Source organism: Passer montanus, unplaced genomic scaffold (assembly GCF_014805655.1).
Source record: "Passer montanus isolate IOZ18808 unplaced genomic scaffold, ASM1480565v1 scaffold9, whole genome shotgun sequence".
Lineage (NCBI taxonomy): Eukaryota > Metazoa > Chordata > Aves > Passeriformes > Passeridae > Passer > Passer montanus.
This window is the reverse complement of record NW_024374367.1, coordinates 4,033,490-4,053,717: the sequence shown is the minus strand read 5'-3', so window position 1 is coordinate 4,053,717 and position 20,228 is coordinate 4,033,490. Positions and strand designations below refer to the sequence as shown.

Here is a 20,228-nt window from a genome sequence, read left to right as displayed (position 1 = left end):
TGATTTATGTTTAATTAGAATAGTATTAAAGACATTTTACCCCTTTGTCCACTGTCTTCTTCACTTCCATGGAGAATTTTCCTGTTTTCCGGTTCACCATTGCATTTCGAAGCTGAAATGAAGGAACTGTGTGTCAATTCCTTTATTTACTTCTTCTGTAATCCTTTAAGCTCTCAGCTCGCCAGTACACTCATTTGGCCTAAGCAGCACTCAATTTTCTTCATTCCTTCATTTCCAATAATTCTACTGCACACTGGAGACCCCATTTACAGATTTTATTAGAGACTGTACAGGCCAAGGCTCCTGCCATACTATTTCAAGCTAAGGTACATAAGATAGGAGCTCTCAGCATCCTTCATAGTAAAATACCTTTTTGTGTAGTAATCTGGATTTTATTTGGTATGAACAGTGTGACCTCTATTCTTCATGGCAAGGCAAGGACTATATTCCTAGCTGGATTTAGCTGGTTAGACCAGGGCCCAGTGTTTAAATACATCAACAATGACACAGGTAACAAGAAAGCAAAAAGAGAGAAAACTCCTTATCTTACACTATTTATTCCCATTAAGAATCTACATTGGGCTGCATCCTTAATGAGCACCAGAAACTTTATCCTAACTGCATCAAAAATTAGCACTAGCCCATGAAAACCAGAATGGCAGCCCAGTGCATCAGAATGTGATCCAGGGGGAACACACAGACAGAGTGCTTCTCAATTCCCTCTTGCTGTCCACTGGTGTCCAGGCACCCCTTAAAAGGCATTAAATTTTAGCTCTGTAGTGGAAGCCCTAGGCCAGTCACAACTTTAACAATTGGCCTGGACCTCTCCACATCTTCCAAAAGACATTTTAAACCGCTTTCAAAAAATGTTTCATTGCTTTATAAACCAAAAATTCAGAGAAGCTAGGAAAAAACAGAAAACAAATGGAATACAATTATTTAGCTGCTGCTCTGCAAGTTAGATCTGTTACTTTTTAGATCACCACTACAAACCCACACTCTTTTCCTGTAACTTTTTTTTCCTGCATGAGCTACAGTCTCCCAAACCTGGGAGCTGCAATGTCCCCAGCCCATCATCTCTCAAAACTCTGCCCTTAGCACACCTTGGTGCTCCCTGCCTTCCTCCCAAAGCACACACAGCCTCTCTCAGAGATGAACGTGCCATGATGGTGAAAAGATTTAAAAAACCCAACAAGCATCCCCCACCCTGTAAGCCAAAATAACCATCAGTGTCCCCAAGAATGAGGACAGGGCTCTGGGCTAAAACTGAGGAAAGACAAGACAGGTGTTTTGAGAAATCCTCAGCCTTCAGGTTTTGAATTTGCCTATTCATCAGTTCACTTTAGGGAAGAAATGAAAAAGTTGCTGTTTAACAGTTACACCATCCACAAATGGAAATATTTAATTTGAACACTTTTAAATTTACTAATGGAAGAGCTGAGTTATTTTGCTTTTTGTGGGAAAAGGCACCTATAGATCTTCCACAGCTGTAGTTTTCATTACAATTTGAAAATTCCACTATTACAAATCAATTTAGGTTTTAAAATGCAGAAAAATATTGGCAAATTGAGCATTTTTATGTATCTTCTATTGCATATCTATCTAAACACAATTTTGGACATAACGTTCCTGCTGAATAAATATCTCCTCTTCTACAGTACCTCATGCCAGATTGAGCAATTCAGTTGAGTTTTAATGAGAAATTGTGAAGACAAACATCAATGTGCTCTGCAGGCTGAGTTAGTTGGAGGGGAAAGAGAACCACCAAACTTGCCAGTGAAATATCTAGTTTTATTCTCACAAACAAGTTGAGCATGGCTGACCTATCAAAAACTGCAAACTTTGCAGCTCTTTAAATTTAATTCTAGGGCATCTAGATTTGAATTAACAGTCTTACTCTTCTGTTAGTGAGTGTAAAAGAATAATTTTTAGCTGGAGGCATATATAAAATAAAGCATATATTTTACTGTAGATTTTTTTTAACAATGCATAATAGGCAATTCTGGAAATAGTTTCCTATTTTAAGTTTTGTGGTTTTGGACTTGGAGAGCTGGTCTTAATTAACCATCTACTTTCTAACATTTACAGAACAGTTCCATTTATCTTTAACATGGTTTTCATTTTTCTCCTATTGGTGCCTGCAGTTGTCTAAGACCCATTCCTCCCACAAGCCTCAGGCAAGTCATAGATTTACTAAAAGGATCTCCAAACTCTCAGTAGTGTTTAAGATCAAGTCTGCATGTGGGATTTAGAGTTTTATACTCTTTTCTTTTTTTTTTTTTCCCTGCTTGCTGTGATTGCATTTCTTGGCTTTGTAATCTGGTTTCTCAGCTCTTCTGCAGTTTCATCTCCCTCCTCAAATGCATAAAATAAGCACTGCCTCAGTTGGCTTCAAGCCCCAAAACATTCATTCATGGTCTTTTTTTTTTTTCTTATTTGGAAAAAAAAATATTTCATTCAGCTAGAAATTATACCAGAAGAATTGTAGGTGAGTTAATGAGAAAAAGGTTTCTATCCAGATTGAAACTTCTCCTCTTTGGTACTGTGTATTTGCAAATCTTGTTGGAAGACACTCTTAACTTAACAAGCTCGTGCTAAAATCTCTGTTTCTAATAAAATGCCTTAACAGCAAGATAGCAGGTATTGTTAACCTGGAAAATGAGCTGATATATTTATGACAACAATTTTCACAGTGAAAAAAATTCTAACCTTAGTTTGGCCACCTTTTCCTCATTGGATCACTGAAGAAAACCCATGTCTTCACCTTTCAGAGTAATAAGCATTATTGCTCCTTCAACAAAATATCTTTCAATCAATTCCTAACAACTCAGTTTCACTGCTGCAGCATGAGATCATTCTATATTCTTGGAAAACTACGTAACCATGAAATTAATGTGGCAAAAAGTAAGAAAATGTCTTAATCAGCTTCTACGTAAGTGTTTCATGGGAGAAAAAAATACCAGTAGTAGAATATGTTATTAAAAGCAGCTATATGAATACATTAATTCTTTGCCTCTGCAGTTGAATAAACAATGCTTTGCTACTCAAGCTTGGAAAAAATAAAGAACATCAAATATAAGGCCTTGGGTGAAACAGAGCCACATGTAGCTTGTTTCTGTGTTACAATTAAAAATTTATTTTTAAGAAACATAGGTGAAATATTCAGATTAATTGTATGTATATATTTTTTATCAAAATGAGAAATAAAATTTTTGCAGCCCTCAGATTAGACAAAACTCAATTTTTTAAGAAATTTTCAGAAAAAGTGATGGAGCTTATGCATCAATCAAAGGCAGTACTTAGAGAAAGCTGAATCTGGACTTTCATGTGTACTCAGGTAGAATCTCAATTATAAATAAAACTTGACTTTTAATGTCACAGAAATAGCTCAATGTCCCATTATCTGAACCACTGAACTTCTACTGAGATATGATTAACAAAGTGAAAATTAAGCAGAGGAAATAATGGAAGAAATATAAAGGAAAGAAAAAAAACAAGGAGAAATAATAAGATAATTAATGAAGATTTAAAGAAGAAAAAATCATGAAGGTTTAAAATCTGTGTGTAACTACAACAATAACATTTGAAAGGACAGAGGAAATTTTAAAAGGTCATTGGCAGAGAAACTGGTTGAATAATAAAGGATCAAAGTTAAGAGAAAAACCAGGGTATAAAACATGAGGCCAATGAGATTGCCAAGATTGCAGAAGCCTGCTACAAAATATGAAAATCTTATGAGGAAACCTTAAATAGTGTGTGCATAGAAAATGACACAAAGCTATAAAAACATTGAAAAAGTTTGTGTGTGCACTCCAACACAAAACTTCAGCTTAGGAAGTGATGTGGCCTCTGAGGAGAGGCTGAGGACAATCTATCACCTGGTGAAACAGACCTTGCCTAAAACATAGATCAACTGCTCCACTATTCACCAAGGGGGCGGAGGGAGCAGGGAATGCAAGATATATATTTTGTAAGGGAGAAAGAAAATACAGACTTCTGTCAGGACAGAGATCAAGAAATTAGGACATCTGAAGACTGACAAGACTCCAGGGGCTGCTGTACGTGATCCATCCCAGATTTCGGAAGGACATGACACAGTAAATATGGGAACCTTCAGTGGATGTATTCAAACCTCTCTGGAAAAGTAGAGGTACGAGGGACTTGAGAGAAGCTAGCACAGGACTGATATTTGAGAAGGGATCCAGGAGACATCTATGAAAAACACAGACATGCAGTCGTGACTTTGGCAGGAGGGACCTTATGGGAAAAACTAAATTACGGGACAGAAAGGTGAACACCTGGAAAGTTACGATTTAATTAGGGACAGTCAGCACAGATTCACACAAAACGAATCATGCCTAACAAATCAGATTTATTGAGGAAGTGACAGAAAGAACAGGCAAAGGTTAAGCCATGGACATAAGGAAAGCCTTTGATACAGTACTGCAGAAAAGACTAAGCCTGAAAGGTAAGAAAGAATAAGATAAAGAGCAAACTACAGAGTAGATGGAGCACTGAAAAGTTTGGTTAATGGAAAGCATTGTGTGATAGACACAGAACTCCTGCTCCTGCAGCTACCCATGTGTCTGAAATTAGAATTTGGACTGAAACTCTGCTCTGCACATTGGTCAAAGAATCCAATTTTGTTTATCCATCTGTTGTTTTTTGACTTTGTACATTAAGTAAAAACCTCCCATTACTTCCATTAAGGAAAATAGGATCTCATGGAAAGAAGTTCAACTAATTTCTGAGTTTCATCAGTTGTCTGGGCCAGCCCTGAGGAGACATTCTATTCCTGTTTCTGCTGCTATATTTGCTATCCAGCACAAATACACAATGGGATGCATGGAGACTGCAAGGGTGATGAGTTTTACCAAAAATACAAAGAGTCTGTGTTTGTGGTGTATGCATACGTAAGGAAGAAGCAATGCAAAACAGTTATAAAATTCTGAATTAAATAAAAGGGTCTATTGTCCTCCCTTCCAGAGAGCAGTCAGGTGGCCTCTCTAATGACTACTTAAACAGTTTCCAGGTACAGTAGTGGGATGCAACAACGTCTTCTGACAAGGTTTTAAAACACATCACTTACCACATCATCTCTGTCTTCCCACTCCACCTCAGAAAGATCCACACTGCTGTAGTTAGGCTTTCTTCGTTTCTTCCCCTCTTCATACTGATACAAAAAAGGTGGAATAGTTAGCACATCCTGTTTTATTTGCACAAAGATTTTCACATCAGAAGATTTTTAAAAATTCTAAATGCAAACTGATGGTCTGCAATACATTTAGCAGTAGGTAGCTTGATTCACACAAAGTGAACAGTACTGCTGCAGAAATGCTCCCTGTGAACTAAAAGCCTAAAACTCCTGATCATTTGCATGATCTCCTGCCATGATGCAGAGTTTTTCTTGATGGACACACAGGGAGGTCAAACTCAGCTGTTGTACGTTCTTCTCCCCATATGGAAAATACAGGAGACCTTGGATCTTGAAGTTTATGTTAAATATCTCCAACTGGCTCTTTCAGCTGTGCAGGAAGTTATATTTACTGTAATCTTATCAACAAAATGTTTACCCATTTCACTTCAAACAAGATAAGATGCAAGTCTTTGGGAAGTATGGTGTTAGCATTTGCTGATATTTCATTTTATCTACAACTTCATGGGGAAAAGTAACATAGCAATAATGATAATGTAGGGGGTTTTATCACTCCTCACTGTTACGCTGTAAATCGCACATTTTAAATAAACATTCTTGTGACAAATTAATTTGACACCGAGGTGTTTATAACGTGGGAAATTCTGCCCTCTGCTGAACATTCAAAATCAGCCTCTTAGTGCAACCACACAAACCAGGCTCAGTGGAAGAAAGAAGTACTTAGGAAGAATAAAGAATCTGACTGGATAAGTAAAATTAGGAGAGTATATTTGAAAAAAAAGAGTAAATTTGGGAGAGGATTGGCATAATGTGAAATCCAGTCTTTTATCAGGAGAAACCACAAGTCTCTTTATGAGGTATGACAGGAGACATTGTGATGTGTGAAACATCCCCAAATTGCTTTTGTGACTCCTCAGCAGCACCACAGAAGGATTGAAACTGTACCTGTAAGGCAATATATATGGTTGATTCTCCTCCCTCAGGCCAGGACCAACTGCACCATAAACCAAAGCTGTCAGTGCTTGAGACAAGCAATTCATCACCACAGCCAGCAGCGCAGGCACTTTCAATCACGTTCTGCAGATTACAGAGACCAAGGGAAAGCCTTGCTCTCTGAGCATTAAGAAGGTTGTTCCCATCCTTTTTTTCCTCTGAATTAAAAATTCTAATATAAATCTCACAGTTGCTTTTGTAGGCCACACTACTTAAAAATAGGAACAACAAAAGTCTCTCTGAACAGAAAACTTTTAAAATATCAAATACAGCATATTAACACAAAGAGATTTTGAGATGTAGCACTGTGAAGTTTCTCCTAGCATGGGCGTCCCTGAGCTTCCTTAATTATTTTCATAAAAAATTGGATGCTGCAGTTTTTCTTACAGACAGTTCTTTTAGGAAATTCTGTGGGGAAAAAAAACATCACGAGTGAATTCTCATTCTTTTGTATAAAAAATTCCCAGTAACTTTGTTGGTGCAAGTTCTGAGAAGTGATGCAGGTGCAATTGAAAAGTATTTTCATGTGCTTTCCTTTCCCTCTGCTAAAACCCACTGTTCTTGCAACAAGGTTGTCTACTTCTTCTCTACTACTATTCAACAGATGGGTAAAGAGATGTAAAGAACTTTTGCTTTCAGCACGTGTTCGTACTCCAGACTGTGAATTCAGGCAGCTCAGTCCTACAATTAATTTTTACTCTGTGACAGCCCTGATAGCCAGAGAGATAACTATACCCAAATACTGAAGTACAAAATTTGCAGCCAATATAATTAAATCTCACAAGAAAAACATATGAGAGGATAACATCCCATTCATTACTAGGGCTTGATTTCTCTAGTTGTGTTTTGCAAGTCTTTCATTATGGTTGCAGTTATATCAATATTATCTTTAATCTTCACAGGGAGTAACTACATCTATTCTCTGTGGCTGCACCAATTAACCAAATAAATCCTTGATCTGATTTAGTCATTCTAGAATAGAAATGGTTACAGGCAAGCTCTGAAATACTGAGAGCTGAACAGTGTTACAAAGACATGAGCTGGATCATCTGAGTAGAGCAAACAGCTCCTGTACTGACTCCAATGTTTAATCACATCCTCCCTCACAGATGTTGAAGGGCTTCTGGGCTATACTGCATTCTCAGACATGTGCAGATTTTTATTTAGGACAAGAAAAGTTGATCTTGTGTGTGTGACAGCAGAAACAGGCTTCAAACCCAAGGCAAACCATTAGCATCATATTATGGGGCTGGTATTTATTTTAATCATATAGATTCCACACCTTGCACTCAGAGAGCAAAAACCAAAAGCAAACAAATGAAGATCTGGATAAAACACCCAAACTTCTGCAGAAAAGAATCAGAAGCATTCATGTCTTAAAAATTCATAAAAGAAGACACAAAGCCAAAATCCCAATGGTCAAGCAAGACTTAGGCTGTATAAGCATTTACAGGAATTGCAAGTGCACTTAAATGCATTTAGGACAGGAACTAATAATCTTCACGAAAATATCACCTTATTCCCAGCAGTAAATTTACATTATGCTGATGTAAACAGGGCATCAAACACCAATGCAAACAGATCAGATATAAAATACTTAATAAAAGTAATGCTGAAACGTCCATTCTCCTCTAGCTTCTTTCTGATTTTATTGCCTAACTAATTTCTTAGTAAAAGTTATTCATGGACACTGAAGCAATTCCCGGGGTTTTAAAAATAGAATTCATCTATATCTTCTTCTCTGGTAGCAAACCTAATCTAACCTTTTATCTCTGAGGCTCCTGGGTAAAGTATAAAATGCTGATTGAAGCCTGAAGCCAAACCCATCTGCGAAATTACTATAAAGTATTGAAAAAATCATTAAGGGACCCATTGGGAAAGATAGAAACTAGGAATTTTACCAAATTACTATGATATAAGTACAGGAGAAAAAGAGCTAGATTTAAAATGTGTGCTGCTAATCTTTGGCTTATATAAAATATGAGGTGAAATTATATAGCAGTCAACCCCAGGGAGGGAAAAAAATATACTGAAAAGTGTTAAGTATCTGGATCTCAAAAGAAGAAACTTTTGGTCTGCTCAAAACTACAGGATGGTGAGATTTGTTTGTGAGAAAAACCCATGATTTGGTTTTTCTATTAGAATGAGCTTTATCATATCTTACTCAGTATCTTTTGTTTGAGACTGGGCCAGACCCTTACAGCATTGGATGATTCAAACAATGTGTGATGTGTGTTGCTAAAGACTGATCCACACTTTTTCATCACCCTGTACACAACCATTTACATGTGCCATTATTAAACTCTTTGCTTTGATTTTCTTTTTTTTTCTTTAATTTTTTAATACAAGCAGTCCCAAACCATCTGCCTTGAATATGACCAGCCACGTGTTTATAGAGTCAGAGTGTAGCAATCTGATCATGGACAGAGCAAGCTACATCTTAACAGCTGCAATCTTGGGTCTAAGGTGATTGGAATTTCTCAGACGTGCTCCATCTGGATAAAGGGGAGGTGGGAGAGAGGAAGTTGCTGTGATAGCAGCCTTGGAAGCATCACCAGATTTTAATGAATTTTCTAAGCCACAATGTGGAATCATCTGTGAGAAAAGCACCTACTAAAAACCAACTGAGACCTAGAGAGGTAAAATAATTTCAAGGAATACCTCTCCATTGCCAAATTACTAATGTGTACAAAAGTAAGGAATTAGGTACTGGAAAAACTCCTCCAATTTTAAAACATAACATCATTCAATGAAGCTTCATCGTTTTGAATTAGCATTTCAAAATTCAGATAATGTATTAATTTCATCAGGTGTATTAATGTCATCAGCCTTTGAGAATGATCCCTTTTTCTTTTGTTTAGAGGAGACAAGCGAAAATATGCAAATATATTTTGCAGAGCTTGAATTCTACATAATAAAATTCTGCACATTATAATTGTTTTTATAACTAACTTGCACTAAGTCATCTTACAAAGGTATTGTTATCTACAAAGTCTGATGGGAAATCTTGAATGAAACAATATCAGAGGAAAGGCAAAAGTAACTAAAATTACACACTTTTCCAAGCAGTTTTAAATAAACAGGCAGAGGTTGTAAGCACTGTCTTATCTGCAATTCCCTGGTCTGGGCAGTTTTTCAGCTCCCTCCCTTCCCTCAGACTCTGCACACTAAAGCTGCCACTTATGTATTGTCTGGGGTACCTCTGACTGTCATGCAAAGCCTGCAGCTTTTGGGGTGGGAATTGCATCAGACCTGACTTCCCATGGTCAATGCAACATCCAAGAGCTTCACCAGCCCTCCCAGCACGAGCTGCTGCTCTGTCCCACTGCTCCCACTGTGCAAGGGGAAAGTGTGATTTATAAACAAACAAACAAAACAAAAAACCCCAAACAAACAAACCAACAATAGTAGTAAAAAAAACCCTTCCTTGCTTCACCTATTATAACTGACAATACAACATCATCCCCAGTGACTGAGCTTTCATTCTCCATGTGCTACTTAGCTCCAAAACATTCTGCCTGGGGATACATGTGAAGCATCATCTTAATCTAAATCACTGCTGCTTGGCCTTTAAGCTCTTTATTTTATTTGGAATATTTTTTTCTCTGCTCACATAGTCCTGTTTTGTCATTTGTGATACTTTAATTTCAGTTTCCATCCAGTCTGCAACTTCAAAGGATTTCTTATTGATCTGCACTTAGCCTTGAATCTATAGAACACGGATAGGTGTTCAGTCAAAAACCAAAGTTTCTGTCAAACCTCACAAACAAACAAACCTCCTTAGTTAATATGAAAAAGGTAACACCTTGATTCTCTTAGGAAAATCGGAAAAACATCTTCCCTGTCCAAAGACAGATTTTTCATGACCAGCCTATTATTTAAGATGCTAATCCAGAAGTTCCTAGGTTATGGTTGGTAGTAAAAACCAGTTACTTTGGATTGCTTCTCCATGCCAGATGGTTGTGAAAAACTGCTGCACTATAAAATTTGCAGAAATACTGCAAAGAGAAGCTGAAAACAGGAGCCATGCCATTTGCTAGGGAAAAGAGAACAATTTAATTCTAAGTTTCCAGGCAGAGAAAAAGTAGGAATTATTAGATGTGCCATGTACACAAGAGAACCCTCTAGAAAAACAATAGAAGAAAATAGTTCTTATGCCACATGTATTAACTAAATCTGTCTACTCACTCTCCTAATATGTGTTTGCTTTTCAAACAGTGCAGCAATGTTTAAAATGATAAAGCAATATAGAAATACACATAGCGAAGTAAAAGTCAATACAAAATACCAGCTTTAAGTCCCACACCTTGAGCCTGGCCAAGGAGTTCCTCAGCTAAGCTCAGGTTCTCAGGTGGATTGCAGACAATTATCACAAAAACATGGATGTGATTTAATGAAGAAAACAACCCCTCTATTTGGGATTTTATTTGCATTCTTGGGATTTATCATTCGGGATTATGTAAAACTGGCAGCTGCTTATAATTATTTGGGGTTCGAGTAGAAATAATTAAAAACATCTGCCTTTATCTTAATACTACCAGACTTAAACCCATGAGCTCAGTTATACCTAACTTCAAAGCTGAAAGCAAAGAATAAAAGAAAGCTTCGCATATTGCTAACAAATTTTCAGTGATTCATTTATATGTACAACCAGTTATTCAACAGCCTTCAAACCTTTAATTATCTTTTAAATATATGTAATTTTGCACTTCTAATTAGATAGCAATTTAATGCTCTCACAGGGATTCAGATGGGCTGTCTTTTTTGAAATGTAAACTCCAATAGGAATAATCATTGGCATTCAAGTGATTGAATTCTTCAGTTATTTAAATGATCGTGAGGCATTTACACTGCTCAAATCATTTAAATATTCTGCTGTCAGCTACAGCTGTAGAGTTTTATGGAGTCAATGAATAAAGCAAGGGTAAGTGTAGGTTATCTCACGTTCCAGGCGGGACTCCCCAGAGAGAAATGAGATTTGCTGCTTCTGAAAGGCTAACACCGCTTAAGTGGGGCATTAATGTTTCCCCTGACACTCGGATTTCTCTGTTTTCCTATATTAGGAGAAACAAATTTTCTCAAAATTTACAGCTACAAAAGACTTAATACTGATCTAGAATCTTCAAACACTCCAGGTCCTTCAGCTTAATGCAACACACGGTGACAGTTCACGTTCTAAGGGTGAAATGGGAACTCGCTCAGGCACCTGAACCACCAACGAGTTTTGGTGAGAGCACTGCAATGTTACACAAAGGTTTTGATATTAGGTGTAACTTTCCCAGCCAAGACTGATCAATTTAAAGATGTGCATCCTTGTATAGAAAAGAATCAGTTGAATTCATTTACAGTGGTAAGACCATTCACAAACAGCCATTCATAAACCCCACTACAAGTCTTACAGAGTTTATTTTGAGAGTAAGAATAGATGTCTCAAAATCTTCTCAGAGGATTTGAACTCAGAAATATTACAAAATCTTTAGTAAGCAGGGATGTTATTAGATTAGTTCATCAATTAAAACACATTTTTAATCTCAGATTTATTTTTAAAATGGTAGAGTGTAAATAAAAGATGTAATTTTATTCAAGAATATATGCATTTGTCTTTAAATGCATATTTTCTTAAGAAACTCAGGCTCCTTGTTCAGGAACTCTGAGTATTCTACCCCAGTAATTAATGAAAAAAAAATGAAAACTGTTCCACTCCCTGAACAAAAATACAAATCCCATTGCTAACTATGATTCAAAAAAGCCACGGACTTCATAAAACTGGTAGCAACCTTGCTATTATTTATTGAAAACCTCACAAGCATTAGGACTGAGAGGCAGCAGCACAAACCCCTAACACCAGATAATGTTCACAATGCTGCTGATCTGTGACTGTGGCTGACACTCATCTTCCAGGGACACGCCTTAATTTCTCTGCAATCCCACTACACTTCCCTAAGAAAGCAGTTTTCCTCTGGCACCAACCTTTAACAGGCTGCAGAGTGACAGTGGCAGTAATGAGCAATCAACCATAATTAATACAGTGTTTGTTTTTAAGGGTATGTAAAAGGTATTTATCCCTTGTTTCTCATTCTTCCTTTACATTCCACAAAAAATGTAAAACTAATGTCAAACTCGTTTCTTTGGCAAACTGTAGCATCATGAACATGACATATTTTCATTTTAAAATCTAACAGTGCAACACCTGGCACACACCACAAGTGTTAAGAGGCTCCTGAAAAGCATGATCACAAATTATGATTAAATCTGCCATGATCACAAATGAGGAAGGCTGTGTCCTGATGCGCACATTTCATTGGTAAAGAGCCTCATACACCAAGTTAAGAAAAAACTGAAAATTCGCTATTAAACTCCCAAACAATTTATTACTTTTTAAATTAGCAGTAGGTCGAGGTTTTCAAGAGAATATAAAATTACAAATTACATCACGCAACTGAAAATATTCTCTCGTGGAAAATAAAATACCACTCTGCAAAAATATAAGCTTTTAGTTCAACTGAGCATATAGAGGCATTCTGATGTATTAAAGCAGTATTTTAAACATAGAAGCATTCTGATGTATTAAAGCAGTATTTTAAAAAATGGGGTTTCCGATCAGCTGTACTCTGTGGAGTTCACACTGGGAGTGCTTTTGGTAGGAAAGGAGACTTTAAAAGGGCATAGTACAGGAAAATGTGCAACGGATGCTCTTCAGCTATGCGACAAAAATAAAAAATTTTTAAAAAGAAAAAGGAGAAAAGGAATAAACGGAGAAACGGGGCACAGCTCCGGTGAGAACGAAGGGCCGGAGGCGCGGGCGGGACGGGCCCCGCGCTGGGGCAGGCCCTGGGCGGAGCTGGGGCTCCCCCTGCCGCCCGCCGCCCCGCACTGCAGCGCGGGCACAGGCCGCGCCGCGCTGTGCCCGTGTCCCCAGGGCCGTGCCTGAGGGACCCTCGCCCCCGCTGACCCGCTGTATCGGCTTGTTCGTCGCGACTCATCGCCCTGCTAATGTCTCGTGAGGAACGGAACCAAGAGGTTCTTTCTGGTCCCTCAGCGGTGCGGTGGCCGGTGGAAGCTCCCAGGCAGCGCTGGGATGCTGCTCCCAGCTCAGGATGCAGGGAGAGCCTTCATCTCCTTCCTGCGACCCAACCACAGGCACCCAACCCGCCAACCTCACCGAAAGCCAGTTTTATTCAAAAAACCAGCAGAAGAATCCAGCAGCAGCTCAGGATTCAGGGAGTGCCTTCCTCCCTGCAACCCAACCAAGAGCACCCAATCCATCAGCCTCACCGAAAGCCAAGTATATTAAAAAAATCAGCAAAAGAATCAAGAGACAAAGTCTCCCAGAAAAGCATTTTTAAATATAAACCCAATAGAATAATCAGCACAAAAATGCAGCCAGCTTAATGATTACATACACTGCTCAGCGTTAGATAAAAATCTGGTCCAGCAGGAAGCATTCTGTGCTGTTTGCTATCCTGCCTCTCTGCTCTGTGTCCCAGAAGACAATTCCTTAAAAAGCAGTACATCAGCTCCAGAACTAATAGATATGGGGTTAGGAACTCAGGAATTCAGTAATATTCTGGTTATACATCACTGCCGGAAAATATAACAACAGGATAAACCAGAGCAGATCAAGTCAGTAATCAATGAGGCTTGAATGTAAACCTAAGACAGAAATCATTTTAGAGAGTATCTTTAGTGAATTATCTAATTCCAGATCTACGGCCTATTTTCACATAATTATTGTCACAAATTCCATGGAATATTACAATGGTATCAGGATTTGGCCAGCAATATTAAAGCAAGGGCCCAGGCCAGCAATCACTTCATTCTCAAAAACTCCACTGAAGTCAGCAGAAGACTCTCATTACCCACCACTGACAGAACCCAGAGGTAAAAATTACTCTTCCAAAAACCTGAAATGCACAGACCATGAATATATCACAATGAGTTCCCCTAGCTGACAGCTTATGGGCTACTGACCAACATTTTGATTTTAAAAAGAGATTCCATTGTATAAGGTAATGAAGTAAGTGCCATGAAGATGTACATTTGGTGAGGGATAGTTACAGCACACAACCTTTTGCCTCACTAAAGCAAAACATCAGAAATTAGAAAGCAGGTAAGAGCCTCTGTCAGCCTTAGAGCTATCCGCAGTTCCTTGACCTCATTACCTCATTATCTATTATATACTGAATAAATACTAATAATTTTGAAATAAGTAATTTGCCCAAAAAGAAAGGGACACTACAGCAAAGACAAGAGTTAGCAAACTCTTGTGGTGTAGAGAGAGAACTTTCATTTAAATACATTCCTGTGCCTTGCAAACCTGGGATGTCAGATTTACCAATTAAAACATCCTTGTTGTACTTTTCCTAAGTTCTACACCAGTTAAAAACCAAACTAAGTGCAAATATAAATGTTAATTTAGTGTGTAATTCCAAGCTCATATCTTAGAAAGAAAAATTATTTTGCTTGGTGAAGACTTCAAATATGCTAATGACTCAATAAACCACGCTTGTCAATAATTTTATTTTCAAATTAAATTATCCAACCGGTTAATATTTCTGTTTTCTACTGAAATATTGTTGAAATTGGACATTGGAGATCCTGCACGAGAAACACATGTGGCAGCCATGTGGCCACAGCAGTGGGACCGTTAATGCCAGTGCTTTCCAGTGGTGATGGAACACTTGGCAGGGCTGTTCCTAAACAATGATGCAACCAGGAATGCACCAGCCCTCTGGGGTGTTAACTTGACAAACATTTGCAAAACAGTGACTTTATTTTTCTTGCTGTGATTAGTGCAAACAATGATAAGGGGAAACTAAAGGTAAAAATTGCTGCTATTTCTCTTTTAGTACAGAAAATCCCTAGTGCTCCTATTTTGCTTAAAAATATGCTTTATTGAAATTTCTGCACATATATTAAATTAACTTTAACACTTTAGCATGACAAATAGGGGTTATTACACAGCACTAGAGCATTCCAACATTCCATTTCAATGTAAAATGAACATAATTATAGCAATTTTTAGCTTTGCTATTTTGCAGTAATGGAGGTCTGCATCTTTTGCAGAAGCAAGTTGTATATTTATTTTCCTAGGGTTTTTTTTCACATTAAGTGTTATTTCCAGAGGTAAATTTACCAAGAACTATGATTTAAAGTATCTCCTCCATTGTATTTAATTTTTAATGAAGTCTAAGGAAAAAAAAATATAACAAATGCAACACATACAGCTAAATAAAACAGATCAATAAATAGCATTCTTACCAAAGGCCTGAGTTCTGGGTGAGTCAAAATATATCCATTGTTTGTAATTGCAAAAGCATATCCATGAATTCCTAACTGTAAAAGTAATGAGAAAGAAATACTGATTAGTTTGGTCTCCAGTAAACACTTAAACAAAAACCAGGCAATAATTTGGCTGCCCAGGGCACCTTATCCACACAGTGCTTTGCTACACAGTGCTTTGCTGTAACATAGGCAAAGATCTTTGACATTTTGTGCAAGTGAGAACCTGTCATGTGATGAATTCAGCACAGAGCATGATTTTACACTGTCCCACAACTCTGATGTCTAGGCCACTTGATAGAGGCAATTAATTATTATATATACATATAAAATATAGCTATATATGAGATGCCATAGCATGTGGCATTCAGAACATGGGCCAGGGCAAAGAGATACTGGGATATTATAAATTCCCCATTCCCAGGAGTGCACAGCTTTCTTCACTCGTTGTTAAAGAACCACTTCACTCAAAGATAAGGAAAGCACAGCTACAGTGGGCAACAGTGACCTGTCCTATGTGATATTTACATCTTCCCATCTTAAAGGCTCTGCTAATTCCAGTTCAGCTGGAGCCACAGAAGGCAGATATTTCTGCCAAAGAATTTCCTCTAAGTTTTCATCTTTGTGCTGAGTGGAACTGTGGGAGATTCCTTGAGAGCAATGAGATGCTTGATGAGGCCTAACAGTGCCCAAATTTAGCATTGTACTTATTTAAATAGAAATACTGGTCTATTTAATAATATGCTTATTACACAGTTGATTGCATCCACTGAATGCAACAAATGTGCATTTAAATCCTTCTTGTGGTCAATTCAAACATCCCTTTTTAGCATAAACATGCAGACAATGTAGACTTTTTCTACAGGTTCACTATGTGTCTCTTGCCATGCACAGAGTATATTCCCATCCATATTTAGGCATTTTTTAAAATTCTTCAGTATTAAAAAAAAAATAAAAAAGGAACTTGAAAGTCCAGCACTATCTTGCTTTGCTATTTACTTTACAGTTCTCACTACTAAATCTTGCTATTTAACTTGAGTGCATTCTTAAATGCTTTGCTGAAGTGGGTCTTTAGGAATTTGTCTGACACGAAGCAACTTGAGCAAGGCTGAAAAGTCAGAATCCTTTCTAAGAGGCAAAAGGGAGATCAAGTTTATTGGATTCTGTGATTTTCTGGAAATATAAACCAGACTATGATATTATGGCAAGGTCACAGGTAAAACATTCCAGGTTAATTTATAGTGTCTCTGTGTGAATGGTTGTATATGGTCAACTGTATCTGCCACACACAAGATTGTTTCATAAATTAGTGGTTTTCCTACAGCAATAAACTTCAGTGAGAGCAATAGAAGGTGATATGTTCTTGGCATCTCTTCATAAAGGAGGGATAACCAAAATAATAACAGTGGACATATTTTAACTATTATAGTGTGACAAGGGAACGAGCTGTTGGCTAAATATCAGATCTCAAGTGTAATTGTCTGTGTTGATAACTGCAGAATGACATCCAGGCAATGGAAGTCAGGTAAGGAAACAAATGTGGGTGGTATTTTTCACAGGAAAAAAGCATTTGCCTGTTTGAGGCCTACACAGGATCCTGTGTAGCATTTTATCATGTTCTGTGCAATGTGTGAAACTGCACAGCCTCTGCAGTATCTGAGTGATGCTACCATTTACAGCAGCAGTGCCATTTTAAACCTTGAATTCTGTCTCTAAATCACAGATTCAGAAACAAAGAAACCTTTTTCTAACTGTCATAAAATGTCACATGGAAGTCAAATATTACCAAATCCAGCCCCACCTTACTCAGGAGAAACTGCCACTGACATCTGGGGATGTTTAGTCAAGGTAACAGCTGCTGCAAACAGCTTGTTGCTATTGTTCATCTTCCTCAGCATAAAATCCACCTCATCCAAGCTGAAAGAATTCCAGACCAGTAGACTTCTATTTTCAACCATAATTTTATATCCCTGTGTGAATTTTCTGTCATGTGTTGCCCCTGCAGAAATGGCTCCCAGGGGCGATTATGCTCTTGCAATTGCAGAGTCTTTGTTTAGGGCATGTGGGACTGGAAGCTACAACTCAAGTGATCTCACTAACCCAACTGCATTGCATGATATTGGTGCCTCCTGAAAAAATCCTCATCCTGCAATACAAAACATACCTTCAAATAAAATCTAATATTCAACAAACTGACCATGTATTACTTCCACAGAAAACTAGTTCTTAAAAAACTCCTTTTCTGAATCAGTCTCACTCTGTTCCAATATCCATTATTTGGGCCTCCCACTCTTTCTAGATTCTCATATTCAGACTATGTCCAAATCTCACAGATTATTTAGAAGAACATCACTGTTACTTGGCTTTTCCTATCCAGCCATGCACAGCCAAGCTTTTATTTCTGCAGATACCACAACATTGTTCTTCCTTCTCACTACAAATGAAACTTGCTCTCCCCACAGCTTCTTACAGGCATCTCCAAAGATTGTGTCCATTGCTCCAAATTCAGCAAAGGAGCAAATTTTACTCCTTTCTCCTCTACCTTCCACAGATTCAGTATTTCTGCATGCAGAGAAGTGTAGCATTTTTTAACATTGCTGTTAGCAAACTTTGTTGGTGTGTGCACTGAGAGGGTGCCCTGTTATTTATTGTGAGCAGCAATGCCCTCTGTTACTGTGCTCTGATATCAGTGTGGAGTCACCTGCTGCCTCTTCTTACAGCCTGCAACTTTTTCCTGCCTGGGACAGCCTTTCTGTGCTGGGTTTGCACAGCCCCTGTCCTAGTGGGATCCAGATCACAGCAATTTACTCCAATTCACCTTATCAATATTATTCGCACTCTTTTTTATGCATCATTTTTATCAAATTCTTGTTTAACTTAAGCTTTCCAGTTACTGTATATTGATCCAGCAAATCATTTTGTAAATCCTAATGTATTCAAATTAGAATTAAAATTGATGGGAGGAATTTTTATGTGAGAATATTGGAAGGCACTCACAAGTCAGTTTCTTCCTCCACCCTGCTAGAAATCACTAAATGAGAACATGGCAATCAATTAAGAGACAATTTGTATGATATACAAATTTATGCTCAGTACAGGTGCTGTCAAAATGCAGCTATTCCAGGGGCTGGCCTCTTTACCAAAGGCTCTCTGCAATACTGTGTTACATGCTTGTTAGTTATGCAAAAAAAATCCACTAGGAATTAACAGGAAAATATTAATTTAATTTTCATTTGTGAATAGCAGGGTACTATAGTAAAACATTTCAGACATGGAGAAATAGTGAAATACTAATGTACTGCATCAAATTTAAAAGAAAAGTAATTACATTTTGTGTTTGCCTGAAGCCTACTTTTACTGAATGCAACATTTCACAAGAGATATAGTGGTTCAAGTTTTGAAAATTTTTATGATAATTCATTTTAAGACTTTTACTGTAGAGTTGTCACTGACTTTGGAAAACTATGTGGAGGAAAATACTTAGCAGATACTGGGTAGGAGAGAAGGAGGCACTAGTCTGGTTAAGCAGGAACTTGTTTAAGTTCTTGCAATGTGCCACTTTGTGTAATTCCAGGAGACACAGAATAGGGACGGGAAGAATTACACACAAACAGGAAGCCTAAAGTGACATCAAGGATAGGTTTGCCTTAAGAGTTATGCAGTTTTTCAGCATTATTCTTTTGGTTATTTTGAGTTGTATTCTGGCTATATTTCATAGTTTGATAACTTTGTTGATTTTACAATTACATTGATTTTAATATGGACAATATTTAATATTACCCTCTAGACCACAAAATGTGGTCAGTATTTCGTATTATGCTCTGATCCACAAAAATGTGAAAATCAGGCCATATTTTAACTTAGGTTTTAAAAAGGGCACTTGATCTCAGATACTACAGAGGTAAAATTCCTGAAATGAATGGGTGAAATAATGGAGTGATGTAAGTATAAACAATAATTATATATTAAATGAATTATGTTATATTTGAGGGGTTATACTGAATATAAATGATATATACACCATTTTGTGCATTACCTTGTATTTTGGAATAGTTTTTAAAAGCTCTTTAACTGGAACATCTGTGCCAACTACTCCCAGGAGAATCCCTTTAGACCTCTGAAAAGAACAATAAAAGATGCACTCAGACCCACAGTAATAATAAACATTCTCACCACTTATTTTACCTTGCAGCTACACTGTGATATTGAATAGATAACAGACAAATTATTTAAAAAGTGGGGAAGACAGGCACTGGTACAATTCAGCTGATCAAGCAGTAATTAAATCAATAATGTTGCTCCTTTCTGTTTTATTTACCATTCACATAGAAAAGGCATGCAAAGTTTTGATAGTTCTGAGTCCCTCCATTGAAATCTTTCACATGCAAATAGGTTTAAAATTAAAAAATACAGTTAAAGATATGTTACTTCTGTCTTTCCCAATATCTCCTACCATTTGATAAACAAAAGAGAAATATGAAGCATTAAGGGAAAAGTACACTTAAGTTTCTTTAACAATCTGTTGAATTACTGAAGTTAAATAGATACATATATAATAGCCATAAAACTAAATAAATTTTGAGTTATATCAGAGCAAAGAGGAAAATTATGTATAATGTTTACTACAAAAAAAGCAATACAGCAGTAAGAAAGCTGTAAGGCCTAGTGTCATCTGAGATTTTCCCTCCGACATAGGATTTCATCATTTTACCATGGTTTCTAGAGTATGGGTATTTGGGATTATTTGTCCACATTTTTGTGCTAATAAAGGTATTCTAACTGCAGACAAAATAATAAT

The 20,228-nt window shown here is 37.3% G+C and overlaps 1 protein-coding gene across 4 annotated transcripts in view; it reads right to left on the bottom strand.

Moving 5' to 3' along the window:
* The window catches only part of CACNA2D3 (calcium voltage-gated channel auxiliary subunit alpha2delta 3), a 467,160-nt gene that overhangs the window by 87,170 nt on the left and 359,762 nt on the right, over positions 1–20,228 (bottom strand). For all 4 annotated transcript variants that reach the window (XR_005626120.1, XM_039695505.1, XM_039695503.1 and 1 more), the window contains 4 exons: positions 19,467–19,547; positions 15,410–15,484; positions 5,090–5,173; positions 41–112 (listed from right to left, as the gene is read on the bottom strand). Coding sequence is in view for 3 of the 4 variants with exons in the window: in XM_039695505.1 (XP_039551439.1) it covers positions 41–112; positions 5,090–5,173; positions 15,410–15,484; positions 19,467–19,547 (312 nt within the window). In the remaining variant the exon portion in view is untranslated. The remainder of the gene's footprint in view (positions 1–40; positions 113–5,089; positions 5,174–15,409; positions 15,485–19,466; positions 19,548–20,228) is intronic.